Source organism: Patagioenas fasciata, chromosome 4, assembly GCF_037038585.1.
Source record: "Patagioenas fasciata isolate bPatFas1 chromosome 4, bPatFas1.hap1, whole genome shotgun sequence".
NCBI lineage: Eukaryota > Metazoa > Chordata > Aves > Columbiformes > Columbidae > Patagioenas > Patagioenas fasciata.
Window position 1 is genome coordinate 26,325,685 of NC_092523.1, and position 21,884 is coordinate 26,347,568.

Sequence of the window (21,884 nt, forward strand, 5' to 3'; positions counted from 1 at the left end):
AAGAAAAAGTAACATTTACTGTACTGTAAAATTACCTCGATAATATAAAGAACTATATTCTTGTAGAAACAATACAAAATGCATTTAGCTACTCTGTTATAATTCCAGGCTCCATGAACCAACAACAAGTTCTTCAAATACTTGAACTGGAAAAAAAAAAGAACAAACATAAAATCAGAACATGCATACATCAATATTAATCTGATATTAAACTACTTTATTGTAGTATTTTACAGTTTAATGACTTACCTGAGCAATTGAGTAGTCTGAAGAATTAGCAGCCTGCAGACCTTCATTCCCACTAATTCCAACACCAACATGTGCTGTTTGTATCATACTAACATCATTTGCTCCATCACCGATCGCCAGAGTTACTACCTTAACTTGTTTTTTAACCATTTCTACAACTTCAGATTTTTGAAGTGGTGATACCCTAAGAGGCAGCAGAAAGAAAAAGGTTTAAATATGAGACTTTCAAATGAATGTACTTTCAAAACATACTTTACATTCTGTGAAAAGGGAGTAAAACCAGGCAAACTAACATCTTGCTCAGTGACATGGATTTGTTATTGCTCTTTAGGATACATGCTAAAATTACAATCCCAGTGAAATTCATAGCAACATTTGAGGTGTTAACAGGACTGGAGATGCATAGATCAAACAGCAACGGGCCCCTAAAACAAAGTAATGGAAGAAACCCGAAACACTGCCACTGGCTTTATTAACTTACAACAATTGCAGACTTCGGCATATTTTGATGTTAGGTTTTCTATTTTCCTCTGTTTGAGCATGTATTTTGTAAACAAACAACAAGATACTTAATACACAGATGTCAACGCAAACAGGTCAAAGTGGACCACCACTATCTTAACATAACATAGACTGCTAAATTAGAGGAAGCGACTTTGAACATTGACTCTTGATCCTTCACTTTGTTTAACTGCTGGTAACTTCTCCCTTGTTCTTTTCACGGTCATTCCCATTATCTGTCATTAAGGAAACCTCCACAGTTGCAGGGACAAATTATTCCAGGGATGACTCAGAAGCTCTACTGATGAAACTATACCAGTTTTACCTCCATCTACCACTGTGTGTGTCACACATGTACCTTCCATTTCATGTTCTGAAGTCTAGTGAAATTCAGTTCTTGTAGTATTTGAGATACAATAACTGAAAATAATAAACAAAAATGATGTGCTAGGACTGGCATGTTTCACTGGGTGGGGAAGGGAAGGAGCAAACTCTAGGTAGTGTGGCAATCCACTCTTGTGATTCCTGGCACTAGAGTCAAGGATCCGGTCCTGTCTCTCTCTTTTTGTGGTAGAAACAGAAACAATAGGAAATGCAAAAAAATGTGTTTCCCTATCTTCATTGTTCACTGCTTCGTACAGAGAAAGCATTCAAAAGCTCAGTAACAAGGAAAAATGTTACCACCACACATCAAAAATTCAGGGGTATTATGGCATTTATGTGCTCCTGAAGATCATCACAAACAACACTAACAGCAATGCAAAAAAACCCCAAAGAACTGAGGCTGGTGACTGATTTCATTGTGTTCCATGAAAAAGTGAATGCAGCAGAAAAAGTTCAGAAAAAAACCCCAGATCTCAGACATCACACTGCTATTATTCATTTCCTGTTATCCATTTCCTCTATTAACAAATCCAAAGATCAGTCATCGCAGCAAAAGCTGAAACAGTCTTTGAGAAACTTTCATGAATATGTCATTTAGAAATGCCAGTTTCACCAAACCAACATTAATCTCCTATGAAAGGAAAGCACTTTCCCACTAAAATAAAGACTATGTAAGTTTTCAGTCATCTTAAGGTTGATTGTGATTATTCTGAAACGTAGCTTAAAACTGTAGGAAACCAAGGTTTTATAGACATGGTTTTTACATCCTGAAATATACATTTATTCATATAACATACATGATGAATTAAGTTTTGTCTAAAATAGTAAATTACAGTAACAAACACAATTCTTAACTAATTAAAACTTATCTAACATTTCTGAAACTCAGACTACTTAAGAGATGAAAGAGATCCCAAACTATTCCTGGTGGACAAAGATAACTTATCAAGCATATTGGAACTGTTTTAAAATATTAAATTTTAAACAGAAATTATTAGAAAAAATAATTGAGACATTATGATCTGCCTTCCTGCATATTATTTCATACTCAAGATATGCAACTTGCGAAATGGAAGCACACTATCTCTTCTATAAATTCCTTAATATTAAAGTGTATTTGTTTTATTATTTGTTTCAACTACAAGCTCCCTTGTCTTCTGGAGAATGACATCTTATGCATGCTTGAGGTCACACTCATCATGATCACATAACTTTGCTCTACACCACACTTTGAGTGACATCAGTTTATTACTTCAGTTCGTATCACCAAGGTACTCATTTTACTACAGAACAGACTTATTCTAGATCCAATTTCAATGCCACAGAAGAAATAACGGAAGGACTTATATGAGCTCCACCACTGATCATTCATAAAAGAAAAAGAAAGTATTTTCCATTTCTCATCTGGCAAATGTCACTGTTATTTTCCTTTTGTCTACTATATAAAGTTCTAGGAAGAAAAAAAACAGTCTTTCAACAAACAGACTAAACCTCTACATCAGGTAAGTTACTGGGTTCCCAGCACAGGGATTAATGCTCTTTTCTAGACCATGGGGCTTAACACTGAGACAGTGCTGTTAATGGAAACTTGGTACACTGTGTCTACACTAATCTTTGCTCACATACAATATTCTAATTCCCACTGGGTTCAGTAACATCTTCGTAGCTCTCCTGGTTCTCCTCTCTATATGCCAAAGGACACATTCTCACAGTTCACCTGTGGGTGATGCCTCATCACCTGAAAAAAACCCCAATGTTTATTCTGTGCTAATTCAGTAAAATTTCTTAAGCTTTAAGTACAATAAATCAGAGAAAGGTTGCATAAAATTTAACAGTATAATTTTGCAATAGGAAAAAAAATAAAGGAGTGAAAAATACTACAGCCTTTGGATGGAAGGTAGCTATCTTGTCTACTTTATTCAGCAACCTGTGCAACACACGCTGTCAGATGTCTGAGAAAGGTACTTGGGACGAATACAGCCTTGTGGTGAACTTCGGACAAAAGCTTCTGGGCAGTAGCCCTTTAGAAGAATTCTATGATCCAAGCATATCAAAAAGTATGTTACATGTTTTATTTGAACTCTGCTGATGAGTATTGTATCAAGACTCACTACTGCCAGCTTCTACAGAAGATTCCTGACCCAAGAACTTTTTCATCTTTTTTTTACTTTCCGTTTTAGACAATGTTATAAGGGCAGCTGGAAGATGGCACTTATTGCCTGCTGTATCAAATTCATGGTGAAATCAATACAAAATATTTTATGTTCATTTTGTTCACTCTTAGCTGTACATTTTTATGACAGAATAACCCATCTAATATTCTTCTTGCATGCATTACTCTGAAGCCAATATAGAGTAGGAATTCAGAATCATGGAAGTCTTTAAGTCAAACATCTGCTTGGAATTAATAACATACACAGATTTTTGAAGTGAAATGACTACTGAATATTTGTAAGCTTCAACTGTGTTACGGCTAGTCTTCTTGTAAGAACCCATAGGTAATAAATGCTTCTGAACAAGTGAATACAGTCTGAAAACTTCAAAGAAAGCGACGCAGTTTGTACTTTTAAAACCAAGGAGTGCTTAAAATGTTTACTGCCTTTATATGGACAGAAAAGAGAACTACATTTTCATTTAGTCAGAACAATATAAGTGATTTATATTAATTAAACATTTTGAAGTTATTTTCAGCTCACAAACAAGGAAATTTTTATTTTTTACTAATGATGGAGCACTAACAGATTTTTTTTGTCAGATTTCTGACTTCTGAGAAGCATGTGATATTAAAAAAACACATACTAAAGCAGTCAATGCTACAAGGAAATACTTTAGTTTTAAACCTGCAGCCAATTTTTAAACAACCACAAAATATGTCAGAGCATATACCTAGACATGTATTGAAACCAGCTGAGCTAAGTATCTTATGGAAATGTAGAAATGTCAGAGGGAACACTACCAGAACAGAAACTTCCATTTTGCACTTTCTGTTGTTTCATCGCAAAAATGTTACCAATAAAAGTCTGTATGTGCAAAATAAAAGCTGTATGTACAGAACATCCCTCAATGGTTCTGTCATCCAACACAAACAGCAATATTGTCTCTTCAAAAAGCATAAAATGTATTTTCACATCAAGGGAAGTGAAGAAACAGTTTTGAAAGAGCAGTTCTACATGCATTTCCTGCTTGTTACTTATTATACTGAGCAAAATTGTAACTAGTAGAACAAGCACAAAGCTCCAACCTGCTTGTCAGAAAGACCACTGCCCTTAGCAAAATGTTTACACACAATATAAACTGCATATTAACATAAGATCTTGTTTTAAAAGACAGTTAAGAATTTGTTTGAAATTCAGAATATTTCATGCTGGAGCATGGCTACAAAACTAAACCATTAAAAAAAAATAAAAATCACTTTGTGGCATAACATATCACTTGACCGAAAGGATGGAAAGATTACAGATCAGCTGCTTATCTGGCTACCATAACTTCATTCGCTTTTCCCCATCCTTTTGCAAGGCACAAAAATTAATTTGCTTTATCTTAATGGAACATTATTAAACTCTCTGCCTGAACATGAGAACCTTCAATTTATTTCTTACTAATCAAAACCATACAGTCTATTCAGGTGTATTTACAACAGTTTTCTTATTTGTACACACCATGTCTTTACCTTCAGGTAGATAATAAGAATGGCAATAATGAGGTAGTAGGTAGTAAGCTCATAAAATTTATGGAAAAAAGATTTGAATTTGGTAAGAACTGATGCTGATTTCTAAGAATTATTTTGTTCTTGTACAAAATCCAGGCTGACGTAATTTTTCACAGATTTTTTTCCAAAGCAATTAAAGTCAGACATAGCACCCTATTTAAAAACGGAATTAGATGTAACTTGAATACACAGACAACCCTAAATTTTCAGTACTACAGCAACTGAGAGAACCTGAATTTGTGACACTTGTATACTGAGAAACAGCAAGCTACAGGGATTCTAGAAGAGCTGGAATACCTTGTTTCTGAGTTAACTTTTCTTGTTTTAATATAGGAAACAGCTTTTTCTATGCTACTACAAAGGTCAAAATAGCGAAAAAATACTCTGAGAACATTAACTGGCTATCCTTGTTAACAGTTACCTCAGACAGTGATGAAAATAAGAGCAATTTCCGCAGTTGTGGAACGCTTGATTGCATTTCTAATACAGATATCCTACCTGTGTTGCCAATGATCTCATAAAGAAAAGTCCTTGAATCTGCTTTTTGACAGATTAATCACTCGGCCTAAGCCAAGTTCTTTAAACATCAACAGGAGCAGTTCACGTTTATCTAGCTACCAAGCACCCAACGTTCCTTTTTGTGAAATCATTCAAATGTAGAAAAGGTGATGTACTGCTCAGAAGGTGCTTGCAGTTTTTGTGTTTAAACCCATAAAAATGTAAGAAGGCCCCAAAACATGTAAGTTATCACTTATATAGTCCTATTTATTCCTTCCTTAATATAAATTTGGGAATATTAAAAGGCAAATCAAACTGTTTTCATAGTGTGTACACTTAAACGAATGTAGATACTTAATTTTCTTTAATCTGGAAAAAGCTGTCTTGTTATGGTGAGCTTACACCTCTAACAGCTGATGTTTCCATGTGCTAAAACCTGCAGTTAATTGTAGTATCAATTTTAGGTTAAGATCAGTGTCACAATCTTGCTAAGACTATCCTTGATGGATAACTAATTATTTTTCTAAGCATATGTAACCTGAATGACTTTGTTTGACAGGTATACTCTGTAGCAGACTGCACTTCAGAAATATTTTGTTTGAATGACCATATTTCAGAAGTTTAGCTACTAAAGTGGTGTGGTTGTTTCTATTTTATTTTTTAATCTATTTCATGGTCTGACGACATGGATATGAGTATTTTTCTCTGAAATAAATTTATGAATTTTTATATGTCAATAAAAATACCATAGAGCAAGAATAACATCAATCTTACCTGCAACAAATAACAGCTTTACAAGACAAAGCCAAATCCAGGAAATACTGTCTCACTCCAAATGTCAAAGCATACTTCAGAGATTTACCATCAATGATGAGAGCAAAATCATTTTCCTTCCTCAAAGCATCACCAAGAGTACTGCAATGATGGCTAAGTGTCTCTCTCGTTCCCTGTTGTACAAAAAAATTGTGTTCATTATTTTTAATTCCTGCTATTCTTAAGTTCAAATTATTTTTCAGTGTGATGAGAAATAATGGCATTTCCTTTTCTGAGGAAATTACCTTTTAATTATGCTATCAAATAGACAGTATCAGTGTGCAGGATTGCCCTCATGCTGCCAAAAAAAATATGTATAAGTTGTGGTGGAACTTTTAATGCTCAGTTGAATAAATGTTTGCTAAAATATATTATTAAATAAGTTTTCTATATACCTATGCAAAAGAAAACATATATATATGGATACCAGAGAAACAATTTCTGTCCACTATTATATAAAATAGCCCTAAATGTTTAGAAAACTTAAATGTCAAAGATAATTCATAAGTACAGGCACTATAACTGACAATACTAATCTTATTATTAAATTTATATTTTAAGAGAAGTCCATTTCAACTACATGTTATATAAGTCTTCATATTTTGTATTTTTCAGTTACTAAGGACAGTTTGAATCACATCTACACAAATCACTATTCTGTGATCCAGTACTGAGAACTTCAGATTATATGCAGTAGATAATACATTCATATGTGTTTCTGCAGCAGGACCCATAGCCTGCTGGGGGGAAGTCGGGAATATCTAGCTAGTTACAGTACAGCTCTATCACACAGTGTCACGAAGAAGAAAAAAACCTGCTTGTTGCATTTCTTTCGTTTTGAGTGGCCTTCACAGACCTACAACATATTCTTCTTTTATTTCCTGCTTCACAGCCCAGGAGTAAGAAGGGTTTTAGAGGAGATAGGAAGAAGAAAACAAAACTTTTGCTTACAAAACACTGAAATTGGAAAACAGTAACATGCCATGACAACAATGTTCCTATATTTTTCTACAACTTTAAAAACCAAATAATTGTGCTACTTTGGTGATGTCAGGTGTACATAAATAAAATTTGGTATAACTACCTAAAAATAAAACATCAAGAAGTAATCACAAATCTCAAACCCTCTCAAAGATACTGCTTTGCCTTTTCCAACTGTGCCGAGTTCCCCCCACAGTTGTCCACGGTTTCTGCCTGCTTTGATTCCACTGGTCTTCTCAATATTCACTGGTTAGAAAATCCTCAGAATGACAATAACTTTTGTATCTATTTTCTAGAGTGTCTTTTCTGATTAAGAAATATTGCAACATAAAGGAAGTGTTGATTTTTTAATCTCTGTGGACCATTTAGCTTCTGAGCAAATTTAAGCAATACAAGAGCCTGAAACTTCATATTCCCCTCATCTATTGTTTCTTCTCCTACCTGCAGTATAAACTCTCCTGTTTAATTTTACCTTAATTTTTTATCATAAACAGACATGCCATCAGGTAGCTCCAGGTATGCTACATATTTAAACAAACAAAAAATCCCCAAGACAATACAAAACACACCAACTGTGAAACTGTCATATTTGAAACTCCTTTGTGGGCTTACATGCAGTTCTATGCTGAAATCCAGTGCTTTAAATTAAAAGCCGTATCAAAACATGCCCTATTTGCTTTTACACCATTTCCATTAAACATTTCTCAGTGAAAGTGAATGGTAATCAAACTATTTTCTATTATTATTCAAGTTCATAATTAAAAGAATATTATTTTGGTCTATGTTTAACAGTACTATACTGAAATTTAGCAGTCCATTAAGTTAATATGAAGATAAAATAAAACCCGGTGTTCTTTTATTCAATTTTAAGAACTTACTAACTGAAACATGTTCTGTTTGTGAACCTAAGTAGATGTTCACGGGAAAAGAGCCTCAAAACAAATAATGTTGCAAAAAATTAGAGATACATAAATGTTCCACGGAAGTCTTTCCAATTCTATCCCAGCCAATGCTAACTGGGGAGAGCAAGCGGGATTTGGGGTATTTGTCTTTTAGTTCTATAAATAAGGGTAATGGTTCATACAAAATAGATCTCTTATTTCAGCATACTCTTTTTAAACTCGGCTCAAAGCTGGGATACACTCTAAATAAATAAATAAATATAAAAAACATTGTTTACTCTAACTTCTTCTGTCGTGCATGCTAGGGTCGTAATAATGATCAAATTGAGGAGGTATTTATTTTGTTAAATCTGTTTGACATGTCATGGGGACAGGGTACTCTGCCTGTCCCTGAAAGGATTAGTGTTGAGCTAGTTCCTTTTTAGAAGCAGCCACTGGTGTGCAATAGATATTGCACTATTATTGCAACAGCAAGGGCGAGAAGTGTCCACTTACCGCCACTATTTCCAGTACTGTGAAGGGGGTGCAGACCAGGAGCAGCTAACCTTCCTAACTCCTGTGAATGTTACTAACACCTTCACATAGCCAAGAGGCTGTACCATACCTTGAAGAGCCAAGGAGGAGAGGACTACACACAGACCAACTCTTCTCCAAGATCCTAAACACAGTTCCCACCACACTGGGATTTTTTTCTTTTAAGTGTTCAAGGCTGCTCAGTTCCTCCTGTGCTGAGGGAACTGGTTTGTCCAGCAGCCCTCATGGGAGCACAGTTCCTCTGCAAGGTAAGGGACAGAGTCCCAGTACAAAAGGTGGATCTATGCTGCTCAAAAGCCAAAGTTTCAGCCATATTCTTTTACTAAGTATTACAGCCATATTCCAACTAAGTATTACAGCCTCTTGCCAGCCGTTGGTATGCAGAAAGAAAAGAGGAATTCTATCCACCCTTGCAGCTGCAGTGACTCAAGGTTCTGCAATCACAGCAGCCCACTCCTCCCTCCATTTCCTGAGACTTGCTCTGCTCCTCCATTAGAATAAATTTCAAAGCCATTTTTGACTCAACCAGTCACACTATAAATGGAGACTGACATCTCATTCCAACCACATCAGTAAGCAAAAGGTGAGACACAAGGTATACATTAATCAAACAGTGAAACATGCACCATCAAGCAAGGCAGAAAACTTTTAATGGAGTATCTTGTTAAAACATTGGCACAGAGCAAACTTATTATTATTTTTAGAACTGCCTCTTGCCCTCAAACTATCCTATTACTGCATTTATCTGCTCTCCAAAAACATGATTTACATTATCACCACAGACAGATTGGCAAGCAACCAGTTTGCATACGCAATTTCAGCTGTCATACAACACCTGCATCCCCATGTACGCTGAACGTACACTGTGCATGCAGGGAAAGGATATCTCAGTCTCCACAGAATCTAGACAGTTCAGTACGAAATAGGCAGTGCGGTACAGCTGTCATATCAGATACTATCTTCTATTCTTAAACAATATTCACATACATTTATTTTTAAAATATATCACTTAATATATATTTATTCAACATTTTAGTAATCACACTAGAAGTGATTAATGTGCAATGCTTGTTTACTGAATTTTTATTAGACTCCTTGTGGTTAAACAGATCTACCTCACTTTATTTCATTACATATGAAGAAGTATACAAAGTAGTCAGTCTTTCACACTTCTAATCTATTAAGTATTGCAGTAGTTTTGAAAACCAGCAGTCTATGTAAATAACCTAAATACAAGACAGAAGTTCTCACTTGCATTGGTTAATTTTTACTCAGAGACTGGTTGAAGACTGAAGAACTCAAAAGCAAAGTTAAGGGCTTGAATAAGGGTCACAATGTTTCTAAAGTTATGCAATGAACTAAACTAAGAAAAAAAAAAAAGCCTTTTTTCATCAATATGACAGGCTACTTGTGTCAAAAGTTGCTTTCTATATCAACAGACTCTGGTTCCAGACGTTAATCAATAGCTTCTACTTGTCCTGTGTTTGGGAATTTATTTTAACAAAACAATTTATATTTGAAGTATAGTCACAATGATAAAATTCATACTAATGTTGAAAATGTGTTATTCTAAATGGGTCAAAACATTCTTTAAAGGTCCTTGTTTAAAAAAAAAAGTAGTATTTTAATTTATGTTGCCGCATACTCTCACATGCTATCACACTGAATCCTTCAGTTAAGGCACTCCCCCTCAGTCGCCAATTCTCGTAGTTTCTCTTAACTTTTCTGTCCCTTTCTCTCTCTCTCTGGAGCAACCTGACCGCAACACAGAGCAAGGTAAACTTCATTTCAGGGTTTTCTCCTGAGGTCTTCTGGACAGTGAGTTTTCTCACTGAGGAAATTCTTCCACTTCTAAGTTAATTTAAGGCTCCCTTAGAGGGTGGCAACAGGAGTTATTTTTTTCCCCTGATGGGATTTTTCACTTAATATTGCATTCCTGCATTATCTAAAGAATCTCTTCTAGAAAGCACTGTACACTTGCAAGTTGCCAGTTCTAACTCGTACTTCAACAGCTGACTACAATTTCAGTTGTTTAATCACATAATAGCAATTAATTTTTGGCATATTCAAAGTATTCTGTAAGAAACAGCATTAGAAAGGAATTTAGGATTAGTTTATTTGGGCTCTGCTAGGTGCTACTAGGAGCATTTGAAGCTCCCAACTTTGCGCCTGCACAGATGGAGTCATTTAATGACATCGCGTTTGTTTGCTCATCATTCTGAGGTTCACTTGTGTAGTAGCTACTCTGTGGTTTTGGAAGCTGTAGACTAAGTTTCTAGTCATTCGGTAACATTTTGTCACAAACATCATATGGACTTCCAAGCATGCAATACTAAAATTAACTGAGAAGATTCTAAAAACAAACAAAAAAGCCCCCCCCCAAACAAACAGAAAGATAAAAAATCACCAAAAAGTGGTTTTAGCAGAATTTTCCGTGTTTGTTCAGACAAATAGATGCTCCAAGTTATTTTTCAGGTTCACCTCCACCACGACATCTAGATATTTTATGCAGTAAGATAACATTTCATTAACTGAAAACTTTGCAGGTTTTACTTACATCAAGAGAGGCTTCATTTATAACAATTAGTCCCATGTTCTTTCTCAAAAGTTTACAGGAGTGACCTGTTAAAAACATTTTTGTTTTCAAAAATTTGTTCCACAAAAATCCATTATAATATAACAAAGCACTTTCTCCAGTAAAAGAACTCAGCAAAAGGACAAGAAACATCTTTACAGGGAGTTACAGCAAAGAACAAACAGATCTCCTTTAGCTTTGCAAGTTTTTGGGATGCAAGTTGCATTAAATTCTGGCATGTCATATATTATTTTTTACAAGATGCCTTTCTCTTCTGAAAGCAATTTCACTCTAGCAACTTCTATCATTTCTAAACTTGTAATAAAGCCATCAAATAATTGCAAATATAATACCGATGTTAATGGCAGTCTCTTGTTTGTCCCCAGTAAGTATCCAAATTTTTATGTCTGCTTTCATGAGTGTCTCTATGGTTTCAGGCACTTTGTCTTGTAGTTTATCTTCGATTGCTGTTGCTCCAAGCAGCTGAAGATTCTGTAAAGATAAAATATTCAGTACATGCCATTTTTTCAGTTTAAATTCAGTTTTAATCTTTCAGTTTTTTTTGTTTTACTTTCCATATTTACAAGATTAATGCTCTCTAAATTCATTAATCAGATTTGGTATCAAGTATTAAAGAACTTCCAGTTTGTTCATACGATCTTTAAGTAAAGTATCTTTGTGGCTTGACAAACTGTACAGTGTGACCACTAAAACTTCACCCAATTATTCGGAAGCCCAGCAGCTTGTTCAATAACAGTTACTTTGTCCTCAGGGGCACTTCTCTGATTTGAAGATTTAAGGAGTACTATTATTATGTCTTCTCTTGATTGTAAGAGAAACCGTCACCTTGTAAAAAAACAAACCTGTCAATTAATCTTTAAACTATAATATTGATTAAGTTTGAATTTACCATGCAATAAACCTATATGGTTTTTGTGGCTACAGCCATTATTATACTTCATATTTATGTAGCTTTAAAACCAGCTAAAACCCTGTTAATGGCATGATTATAAACCTAATAGTGTGCAATCCTGAATGCAACGTGGCCTGCATACTATAGGCTGAGAAAGCACTTGTGTAGCTAATGCAAAAATTCTAATGGTAGCAGAGTTGCCATGGTGCTAACAAAATTACATAGTTTTAAGGCTGTCTTGTGCATGTTCGGATAAACTGCTCATCTATGTAAACTGAAGTCTCACAAGCGAGTGAAGCTATATACCCTCATTCTTCTTTTTAATGAATGAAACACTGCAGGTTTTTGAGGTTCTGAATTTTAAGCATTTTCAATGTAATCTCTCTTATCCCTTCCAAGGAAAAAAAAAAAACCAAAACCAAGCCTCCCACGAAAGTCAGGTATCAAAACTTCAAGCAATATTTGCCTCAAGAACTCCCTTTGCTTGTACATTTAAGAGCCACGGAAACCTTTTTAACTGAGGCAGTGAGGCTTAAGCATGTGCTTGGCTACTCCAGCCGCAGCATTGCCAGAAACTCAAGGGAAGTTATCACAGCTCTGCTCTGTGTGAGGCTGCATCTGGGTGTTGCCTCTCCTTCTGGGTCTTCAGTACAAGAGAGGCTGACAAAGCGGGGCAAGTCCAGTAGAGGGATGCAAAAATAGCCTGAGGTTTGGAGCACACTGTATTAAGAGTAGGTGAGGACACAGGACAAGTTTAACATGGGAAAAAAATAAGGCTAGGGGAGATATTTCACAGTGCATGGCAAAAGGGCAAAAGGCAATAGTCATATTCTGCAACAACAGAAATTTTAATTCAGAAAAACGGGAAGAAGTATAGTTGATTACTAAAAAAAAATAAAATGCCTACAGCAGCTGGGAAAACTCCCTCATTGCAGATACTCAAAACTTCGAAGTGCTGGACAAGCAAAATCGGCCCTGCTTTGAACAGAGATTTGTGTCTAGATGACCACCACAAGTCTCTTTCAACCTTAACTACTCTATGGTTCTAAGATCATTAAACATTGAAGCAGATTATGTTTGCCTGTTACTACATTTTTTTTTATACAGTAGAGCAACCCTGAAAAAAAGGTTTCCACTAGTTCAACTCAAAATCAATACTTTCTAGCAAGGTAACTACTTGCTGCAAAAGCTTTTTCAAATGAATCTTTCCTTCATTTTGATCACCTAAACCGCAAGAACTACACAACAAAACTGTCTGAGCATTATTCCTCAATAGTGATTAAGATTTCATCATGTAAAAAGCAAGGACATTAACGAGAAAACCACTCTCCTTGCTGCATCCCACTCCCCCCACCGAACAACCACCACCAAAACAAACCAGAAAGCTACGCGTACTTTTTCAATCAGCTCGTAGCTCTCCTCAAGTTTGAGCACTCTGTTCTGTATAGCTGTAGAAGCTCGGTGATAGACATCTAACCACTCTTGATAATCATTTTCTGAAATCTCGGCCACAGCAAAACACAGAGTTCTCAAGCCTAAAGAGGAAGAAGACAGTTAAGTACAATTCTGTATTTGTTAGTCCTTTCCTTCATATGCCTGCAATGAGTAACTACTACAAGCTGAATTTGTTGTATGTTTTATGTGTGCTTATGCTGATTTTCAACTCATCTGGTGCATGTCCTGAAGAACTTTTAAAAATATATATAAAGTGAAAGTTATATAAATAGCAATTTATTCAACCACATAGCTCTTTTAAGGTAGCTGAATGTAATACAGCTGATGTACTTCAGGGGAAGAAATAATGAAATTTTACATAAGATTCAACTTATGTTAAACTCTAAAGAAAACATGAAGCAATTCCAAATAGCACTTGCTGAATAGGTATATACATTAGATTTTTAGTAATGCCAAAACTATAATATTGAATTATATTTCTGAATGAAAATTTTATAAACTTAAATGCTGCCATACTGGAAAGCAATAAAGTTAAAATATATCACCATAATGCTAGAACTACTCTCTTCTTCACCCCTCCTCCATGTCCTTAGGAAATTCTCAGCTAAAGTCTGAAATTTACCATCCAGAAGCCGACTTGGAATCCACTTACGGACTGAATCCCATCTTACAGGTTCTTTCAGCTTTCCAAATTCTTAAAATAAAATCTTTATGTACAGGCAACATTTGGAAATTTTATTTAACAATCCTTGAACTGGTTATACTTAACAGATCTTTTTTTCCTTCAGCAGAAACCTGAATTGAGCATCACAGTGAGAATATGAGACTGCAAGACTATGATAAACCTCTACTTTTCGACAACGCACATTTACATTTTATTTAAGTAGCCAGCTGTGAATGTCCTAACTTCATTTTCATTTATGATGACATTCTTACATTTCTAGAGCATGAAATTGGCCTCTTTACATACTGAGAAGAGCATTGCTTTAGCAAAATAATGTCCTATGAAGACACAATCTGAAGGCAGGTAGAATTAGGAGAGGGACAGGCAAGACCAAGGTATTTGGTGCCTCTGGCTTCTTTTCTAGGAGCACCACAACCAGGGATGGCTAAAGGCGATCTCCATTTGTTCACAGGTTTCTATTGTTGGCAGCTCAGCACCATCAGCAATTTCGAAATGATTATGACTCTGAACATGAAATAATGCGTATGTCTTAGATGTAAGACAGTAGTTTAATATCTTCAGGATGAAAACCATGTGTAATCCTAATATCTTAACAAGTGAGCAGCATTAGGCACACAGCTTCTCACCGTCTAGACCTAAAGAATTAATTTATGACTAATGAATCAACTATCAACTTTTTTTTTTTTAATTGATTGTTTGTTTGCTTTCTCTGTATAATAAGAGTATGCTAGCAAAGTCCAAAGAAATAAATATGAGTTGAGGAGGAATAAAGGAATTTATGACTGACTAATAGTAATACCACTTCGATAATTCTTTCTAAGTATTTTATGCAGATGATAGAATCAAGAAAAAGACTCAGGCATATCAGCAAACAAGTTTTTCAAACTTTTTCTTTTTGAATCAGAGGCTAATTATTTCTTCTATTTTAATTTTAATAATATTAGTGGAAAACAAAATGTCATTAAGTCTGCTTCTTAACAGGCTGGAATAACGACACAGGAAAATTACACCCTTTCTCTATTTATCCAAACAGGCATTAACACTCAAGCTTAATAAGCGCTTAAATATAAATGCCAGCCATGCTAACCACTTCATTTTTGAACAACACACCAAGAGCATGCAGCAAATGCCAAGGACATACTGTACTGCCACATGAAAGGATACACATGAGAAAATTTGCAATGTCACTGGCTGCAATTTAAATCTGATGCAAAAATAAACACAAATTTCTTTAATCGATTCCAGAGAGAGAGACGCACTTTTTTTTTTCCTTAAGACTGGATTTTATGCTTTTGAAAGGTTAGTAATTCACTCTTTCGAACAGTAAATCTTTTCATCTGTTGAAAAGAAGGGTACAAAAAGTACTTGAACAAACTTCTGAACACTCATACTTATGTGCAGTGGTTTTACAGATGGGTGGAATTTTTAACTTTTTATGTTGATTCATTCCATCCAACCTGCCTGCTAAGGAAAAAATGGTATCAGTTGTAACACCGATGTAATGAGAACAGTAATTAAGAATTAGATTGAAAGTTTCATATCAGGTCACACAGGATAGCAGGTATTGATGTATTTTTACCTTTTCTGCCACCAAATATGTAGCTTTATGACCCAAATTAACTCCACATCTAAGTAACCTTTCCTTCACTGATCCTGGTTATGCCTTTATGAAAACCCAAACTGGCTAATCACCTCAGTCAACCAGATTCATGATCTCAAAGGGTGTATCTGAAGCTTCATGTTGTACCATCAGTCAAATTTGTTTGGATTTAGTTCTGCTTTCAACTTTATTGTATAATTTATTGTAACTTTGATACTCTAAGATTATTTAAGGCTAACCAAATGGTTCCTGCAGAGATCCTGATATGGAAAACCAACAAAAGAAACAGATTTGTGGCTTACTTCTGCTGTCACTGACAGAATCAAGAGACTGAAGGTGCTGGTCAGGACACTAATAAAAAATGCTAAATTCCATTATAAACCAAAAGAGAAAAATTAGATAAGTCATATGTGTAACAGGCAGAAAAAGGATCTTCCCTGATACAAGAAGATTTGGCCAGACATCATTTATCAAAATGTATGGACTGCATTTCAGAAAGAAAATATTTTAATAAAGTTTGCTTTCCAGTGTAAGCTTAAGACACATCAAAGATAATTTTAGTGTTCTAGTAAAAGCAGATTAAAAAAACAAAGAAGTAAAAAGAATTGCAGTTCAGATTCCCATAACTATTAGATTTCTGCTTCCAATCACTCTCTCACAAGTCATCAATAAACTAAACACTATCATACTTCACAGTACAACACTATAATCCTCTACTAAGACATCACAAAGGGGGCATGGCATGGCAGATGTAGGAACTGTGCTAGAAGAACTTACATGAAAGCAGAAACCTCTCTACAGTCTGCTTTCCTGCCCACATCTATACTGTGGTATCCACTATTATTAAATAACTACCTGGTTGTTCGTATCATTCATCTTCATTTCATGGTCTTCAAGATTTTACTTGCTATTTCTACTTCATAAACCATTGTGAAGGGGTTCCCCACCTTCAGCAACTGCTTGGTAAGAGTCATTGTTAAAACAGCAGAAACCAAAACACTCCATGTGGAAAGCTAGTGCTGACAATTCCCCTTATTGTGACTGTGATAGAAATAACACAGTGTAAAGCCACCTTAAATGCACTACACTAGTCATTTCCAACCATCTTCGCTTTGGCTGCTTTTTCCTGTGTGCCATCCCTACAGCAATTCATCGTGCGAGGGACATCAAAGTGGTCAGGGGAAAGAGAGCTTCACAGAAGCAAACAATGTGCAACGTGTTTGCTTGCTAGAAAAATATATTTTGTTTAAAAGACTCCACTGTGTATTGTGTGGGTGTTTGTGCTGGGTTTTTTTTGTTTGTTTGTTCTTAAAGCATGAACTTATTACTGAAATGTCTCAGGAAGAGGAAGATCTTTTTTAGGAGGCATTACTAAAACATAATTTTCAAATTTAATGTAAATAAAACATTATAGTAACATCAAATTGCAAAACTGAGAAGCTGAGCAGTAACTGAATTTCATATTTAGTTTTATACTGAATAATATCACCCACCTTCTGTAGCAAACTGCTCTAGATGTTTTAAGGTGATTTCTTTGTATTTTGAAGTTTCAGCAAGACGGTCATAAATTACTGTATCCTACAAAACAAATAAAATAAAGAATTTAATAGAATTTTTTTTTTTTGTGTAGACATGCCTGAAAATAGCAGAAAAGTGTGCAGCACTGTATTAATTCATTTCAGCATAAAAAATGAATAGAAGTAATTTTCTTTCAGAGGAAGGAAAAAGAAACACATTCCAAATCCTCAGATTCTCTAAATTTACAAATTCTGCCATGATGCAGTTTTTCTGTCCTACATTTTTTGCTTTTATTTCCATTCATTTTGAGAAGTGCTGCATCTTCCTTTAGCTTGCCATGTAAACTCTTTTGATCTCCTAAAATGCTGTCTTCCTCTTAATATTAAAAGCCCACAAGGTAAAATTAGTGTGTCATAACTGCCATTCTCAGATTTTTGTAGCCAGCTTGATCTACAGAATACTAACAACAACTTATTCTCTCCACTGGAGAAGATACAGAATGGACATTTATATTCAGTCAATTTCATTTTTTAAAAACAGTCAGGAACCAGATTTGCATCCCCCTGAAACCTGACATAAGATACACAGAACAAGAACCAATGAGCAACTCTGCCGTTTTTTTCTTCTGGCATAACATCAATGGTAGGTTAAAATTCCCATCTAGTAAGTTATGTTAGATTACTATGTCTACCTAGTGATTCATGCTTAGCAAGTAACTAATAGATTAAACCATATGTTCATCCATTTTCTTGGAACACAGAAGGAAGTAGTTAACAGGAAGTATAAAGGCACTAGTTCAGTACAAAGAATAAGATGAACAGGTCTGTCACACCTTCACAGGCAGTTAGTAAAAAGAAGACATTAACTAGTTCATCACATTAAACAGCTACACAGCAAAATTATGTAAATTGAAAAAGGCATAAATATTCCTTTCCCCACATTTTCAATGTTTTGACTCCAGTTACAACAAACTCTTGCTTTCGTGTTTTTGTATTGGTATCACATACGCTTTGACACAGTGAAAACAGAATAAAACTCACAGCTCCTTTGCAGTAGAGTCTTAACTTCCCTGATGGTGTGCGAACTATCACTGACATTCTCTTCCTAGAGCTGAAAGAGAAATAAATGCCTGATATAAGGTGGTTCATAAATGTAAATATTTATCATCAGTTTACTTAAGTATATCAATATATGTCTTATATAAAACAAATGAAAAGAAGGGCTATCTATTCTGAATTATGTTGTCAAGTAACTGGGATGGAAAAACAGTTTTACTGTCTAATAATTAGAGTAAATGCTGTTTTTCTGCGCAAATTTCTGTAGGCCTTCTTCCTGTAAAAACAAATCTGAGAATCTTTACCATCTCAATACTGTCTACTGATGACAAAAAAGAATCTTAAAGCACAAAGCACTTGTGACCAATATTATAACGAGTTAGGGCATCATGGACTCCTCCAGCATTTTCTTCCTTCCCAGCCAGAGTCTCATTTGCTGTACTGTGCTGCAATCCTGTCAGTCATCCCAGAATTTCATTCATCACACAAGATTTTAAGCATGCTGAGATCTGGAAGGGGGTTTGCCTCATCTTAACCACCCTCTGGCTCTCAGTTGTCAATGAGATCTAAGTATTTTTTCTTTTTGTCCTTGTGACTGAGGTAGGAATTGGAGGAAATGTGGAGAATACTGTCAATCTCTGCTTTCTGTCTTTTCTTTGAGGTCCTCCAACAAGCATACTTCAGATTCCAGATCATGTCCAGTTGAAATGTGTATTTATAACATAATTCTTTCAAATGTCAACATTTTAAATAAATCCACAGAAACTATTCAGGAAACAAAACACTTTTCTCATGCAACAGTTCACAGTTCACACTAAAATGCACAAGAGAGATGGAAGTAAATGGTCCTTTCACAATTTTGGTTCCTGTTGGAGATGGACCTCATTTATAGATCAAGAACCATTCATACAATAATGCTGTTTGAAGTTCAGACTGCCACGGAAAACATCCATGGAAGACTGGAACATATGGAGATAGGTAAAGAATTTTATAATTACTGGTGAAGTAAGTGACTGAATCGTATCTTCAATAAAGTATTTTCCTATTCTACCTGTGTGTGTACTTGGCTTTAAGTACAGATATCTGAACAACAATATTAAATTGTATTTCTACTGGGAATATTGTATGAGAGCATAAACTCCTGCAACTCTTTCTCTATTTTTTCCCTAATCCAAAAAACATCAGATAAACAGAATTCCAAAACCCCTTAGACAGTGTCCCATTGGGGATCTTCTTAGCCAAGAGCGGAGAAATTCAGAGCATCGAAACTGCAGTTATGTTGCTTAAAATAAAAGCAACTCTCAGATCCACTTTGATTTCTGGCAAGATTACCTAGCCTATTGCTACTTAAAATCATTACACTTGCTTGAATGTTCAGTAAAGGAACTGCAGAGGAATTACAATAATTTAGGGTTTGTAGATATTAAAAAAAAAAATTATATATGTCCTTGACATATATATATAAAACATATATACATATATAAAAACTTGGCAGTTTTGTACTTGTTTTGCAATACCAGAAATCTGCAATCCTGAAGTTCTGCACACAGCTGCCTATCAATCTACCAAAGATGTAACAACCTATGTTTTCCTTTAGCATTCTGCAACTTCAGCTATAAAGACAGATATTGAATCTTGACTGACATACATTTTCTTAGTAAAACTGCAATAAAGCTAATGAGCGGGACTCACCATCAGGGACTTCTAACTTTTTATGGACCTTTTCATTGCAGTGACAGTTTTATTTCCTTTTCTTGGTGAAACAGAGAAAACCACAAAATTGCACTACTACAAAGAACTGCCAGCGTGAGGTCATTTTTTTGTTTTGTCTTCTTCACCATAGGGGTGATGTGAGCAGCCATAAATGTGACCTGGTTATAAGGGGAATAATGCTGAACAGAAGATGTCTGCTGAAATACTGACAGGAAATGCCAGCCTGGGAACCAGAAACAGCCCTGAGAAGTGCAGCTGGGTACCTAGAAATCAGAGACATCCTGAGGTACTATCAGTAAGCACAAAACAAGGAACTGTCACTGCAATTTAGTGTCTGGAAAGGTGCAAAAGTCTAGCAAATGGAGAAAACATTCTGAGAGAGCAGGAATTGACAAATGCTATTGGGTGTTCCAGCTGAAAGAACAGTAAACAGTCTGGAAAAATAAAAATTGGTCTGAGAGGAAAAAAAACCTCACCATCATCTACTGGTTGTCCCAAGTGAGAAATGGAAATCAGTAGCGTCTATTGACTGCTCCAGGCGGTGGTGTCCTACACCCTCTTATGTCTATTCCATATAAAAATGACTCACTTTTACCCAAAATCGGGCCTCTCTCTGCAAACTCTTCCTGCATGAATTTCTCTCCTAGACAAGTGACTGGACTATCACCAGGAACACCAGCTGACTCCAGGCTCTTGCTCTTTGAGATGAGACTTTGCCCATCATTCACGTTAAGGCCTCACTTCTGGGAGTGGTTTGGTGAGCACTGTAGCCATATTGTTTTGAGTAATACATAAGTGTGTGTGTGTGCAGGCACGCATATATAGAGAGCTGATTTTAAGTGTATTTCTTCACTAGTGATAATTTAGTAGGAGATATATATAGTAGGATATATATACTTGCTGCTACTACTAAAATATAAATGTACTTCATTACTCACGCGTATACTTGCTTTACTAATAGTCATTTTTACTAATCTGTAAAGAAGAAATCTAGAAAATAAAGCCTCCGTGTCCTTGTGTGTTACAGAATCCTGCAAACCCACTGTTTTGATCTCTGTATACCCACAGGCCAGGTAACCCTTAGAGTCCTGACAAGGAGGCAGAAGAGCAGGCAATTCATGGAGTTGCCATGGGATCACAGATGGACAGAAGCATCTTAAGGTGAGAGGAATATCTCCCTCAGGCACAAGAACAACTCTTCGCTTCCTTGAGCTTAATGTATCACAGTAGTTGCATCACCTGAGCAGAATATCTACTGGAGGCAACCTAAACTCAGCACAAGTTATCATGACAAAATTAATTTCACAGAGGTTAGTACTACATTTTAGGAATAACTGTCAGCTGGTTAATTATCAGTTGTTTCCTGTATGCTCACCCCCCAGCTAGATTGATAGCTACTGCCTGGCCACGAACAAAGTGTGATTAGCATATTGTGTAAGTCTACTACTTCAATTTTCACAAGCACAGCTATGATCACTGTAAAAAGAGAATACCATAAAAGACAACTCTACCAAACATCCCTACAAGTTTCACTTCTGTAACATACTTCTCCAAAAGACTATCCTACGAAATATTGACACTTGTACTCTACTTTCAGAAGAGTCTTACCTGGCTTGTACTGGGAGGTAGAAAGATATTAATTTGCATTTTTTCTGGGAAAAAATTATAAACACCTGGAAAGTCTTTATAGTTTCATCACTACAGATGACTTCTGTGAAGGTACATGCTCCTACTCATACAGATGGTGTTAGGTTTTGGAGCCAAAATTTCTCTTCCTATGGAACAAGGGTGACCTCTAG

At 35.6% G+C, this 21,884-nt stretch overlaps 1 protein-coding gene across 8 annotated transcripts in view; it reads right to left on the reverse strand.

The window, feature by feature from the left end:
* Positions 1-21,884, reverse strand: part of ATP8A1 (ATPase phospholipid transporting 8A1) — a 107,963-nt gene that overhangs the window by 39,762 nt on the left and 46,317 nt on the right. For all 8 annotated transcript variants that reach the window (XM_065836432.2, XM_071807427.1, XM_065836431.2 and 5 more), the window contains 8 exons: positions 18,358-18,427; positions 17,293-17,377; positions 13,455-13,594; positions 11,500-11,638; positions 11,129-11,193; positions 6,116-6,288; positions 250-433; positions 36-146 (listed from right to left, as the gene is read on the reverse strand). In XM_065836432.2, the coding sequence (XP_065692504.1) occupies positions 36-146; positions 250-433; positions 6,116-6,288; positions 11,129-11,193; positions 11,500-11,638; positions 13,455-13,594; positions 17,293-17,377; positions 18,358-18,427 (967 nt within the window). The remainder of the gene's footprint in view (positions 1-35; positions 147-249; positions 434-6,115; positions 6,289-11,128; positions 11,194-11,499; positions 11,639-13,454; positions 13,595-17,292; positions 17,378-18,357; positions 18,428-21,884) is intronic.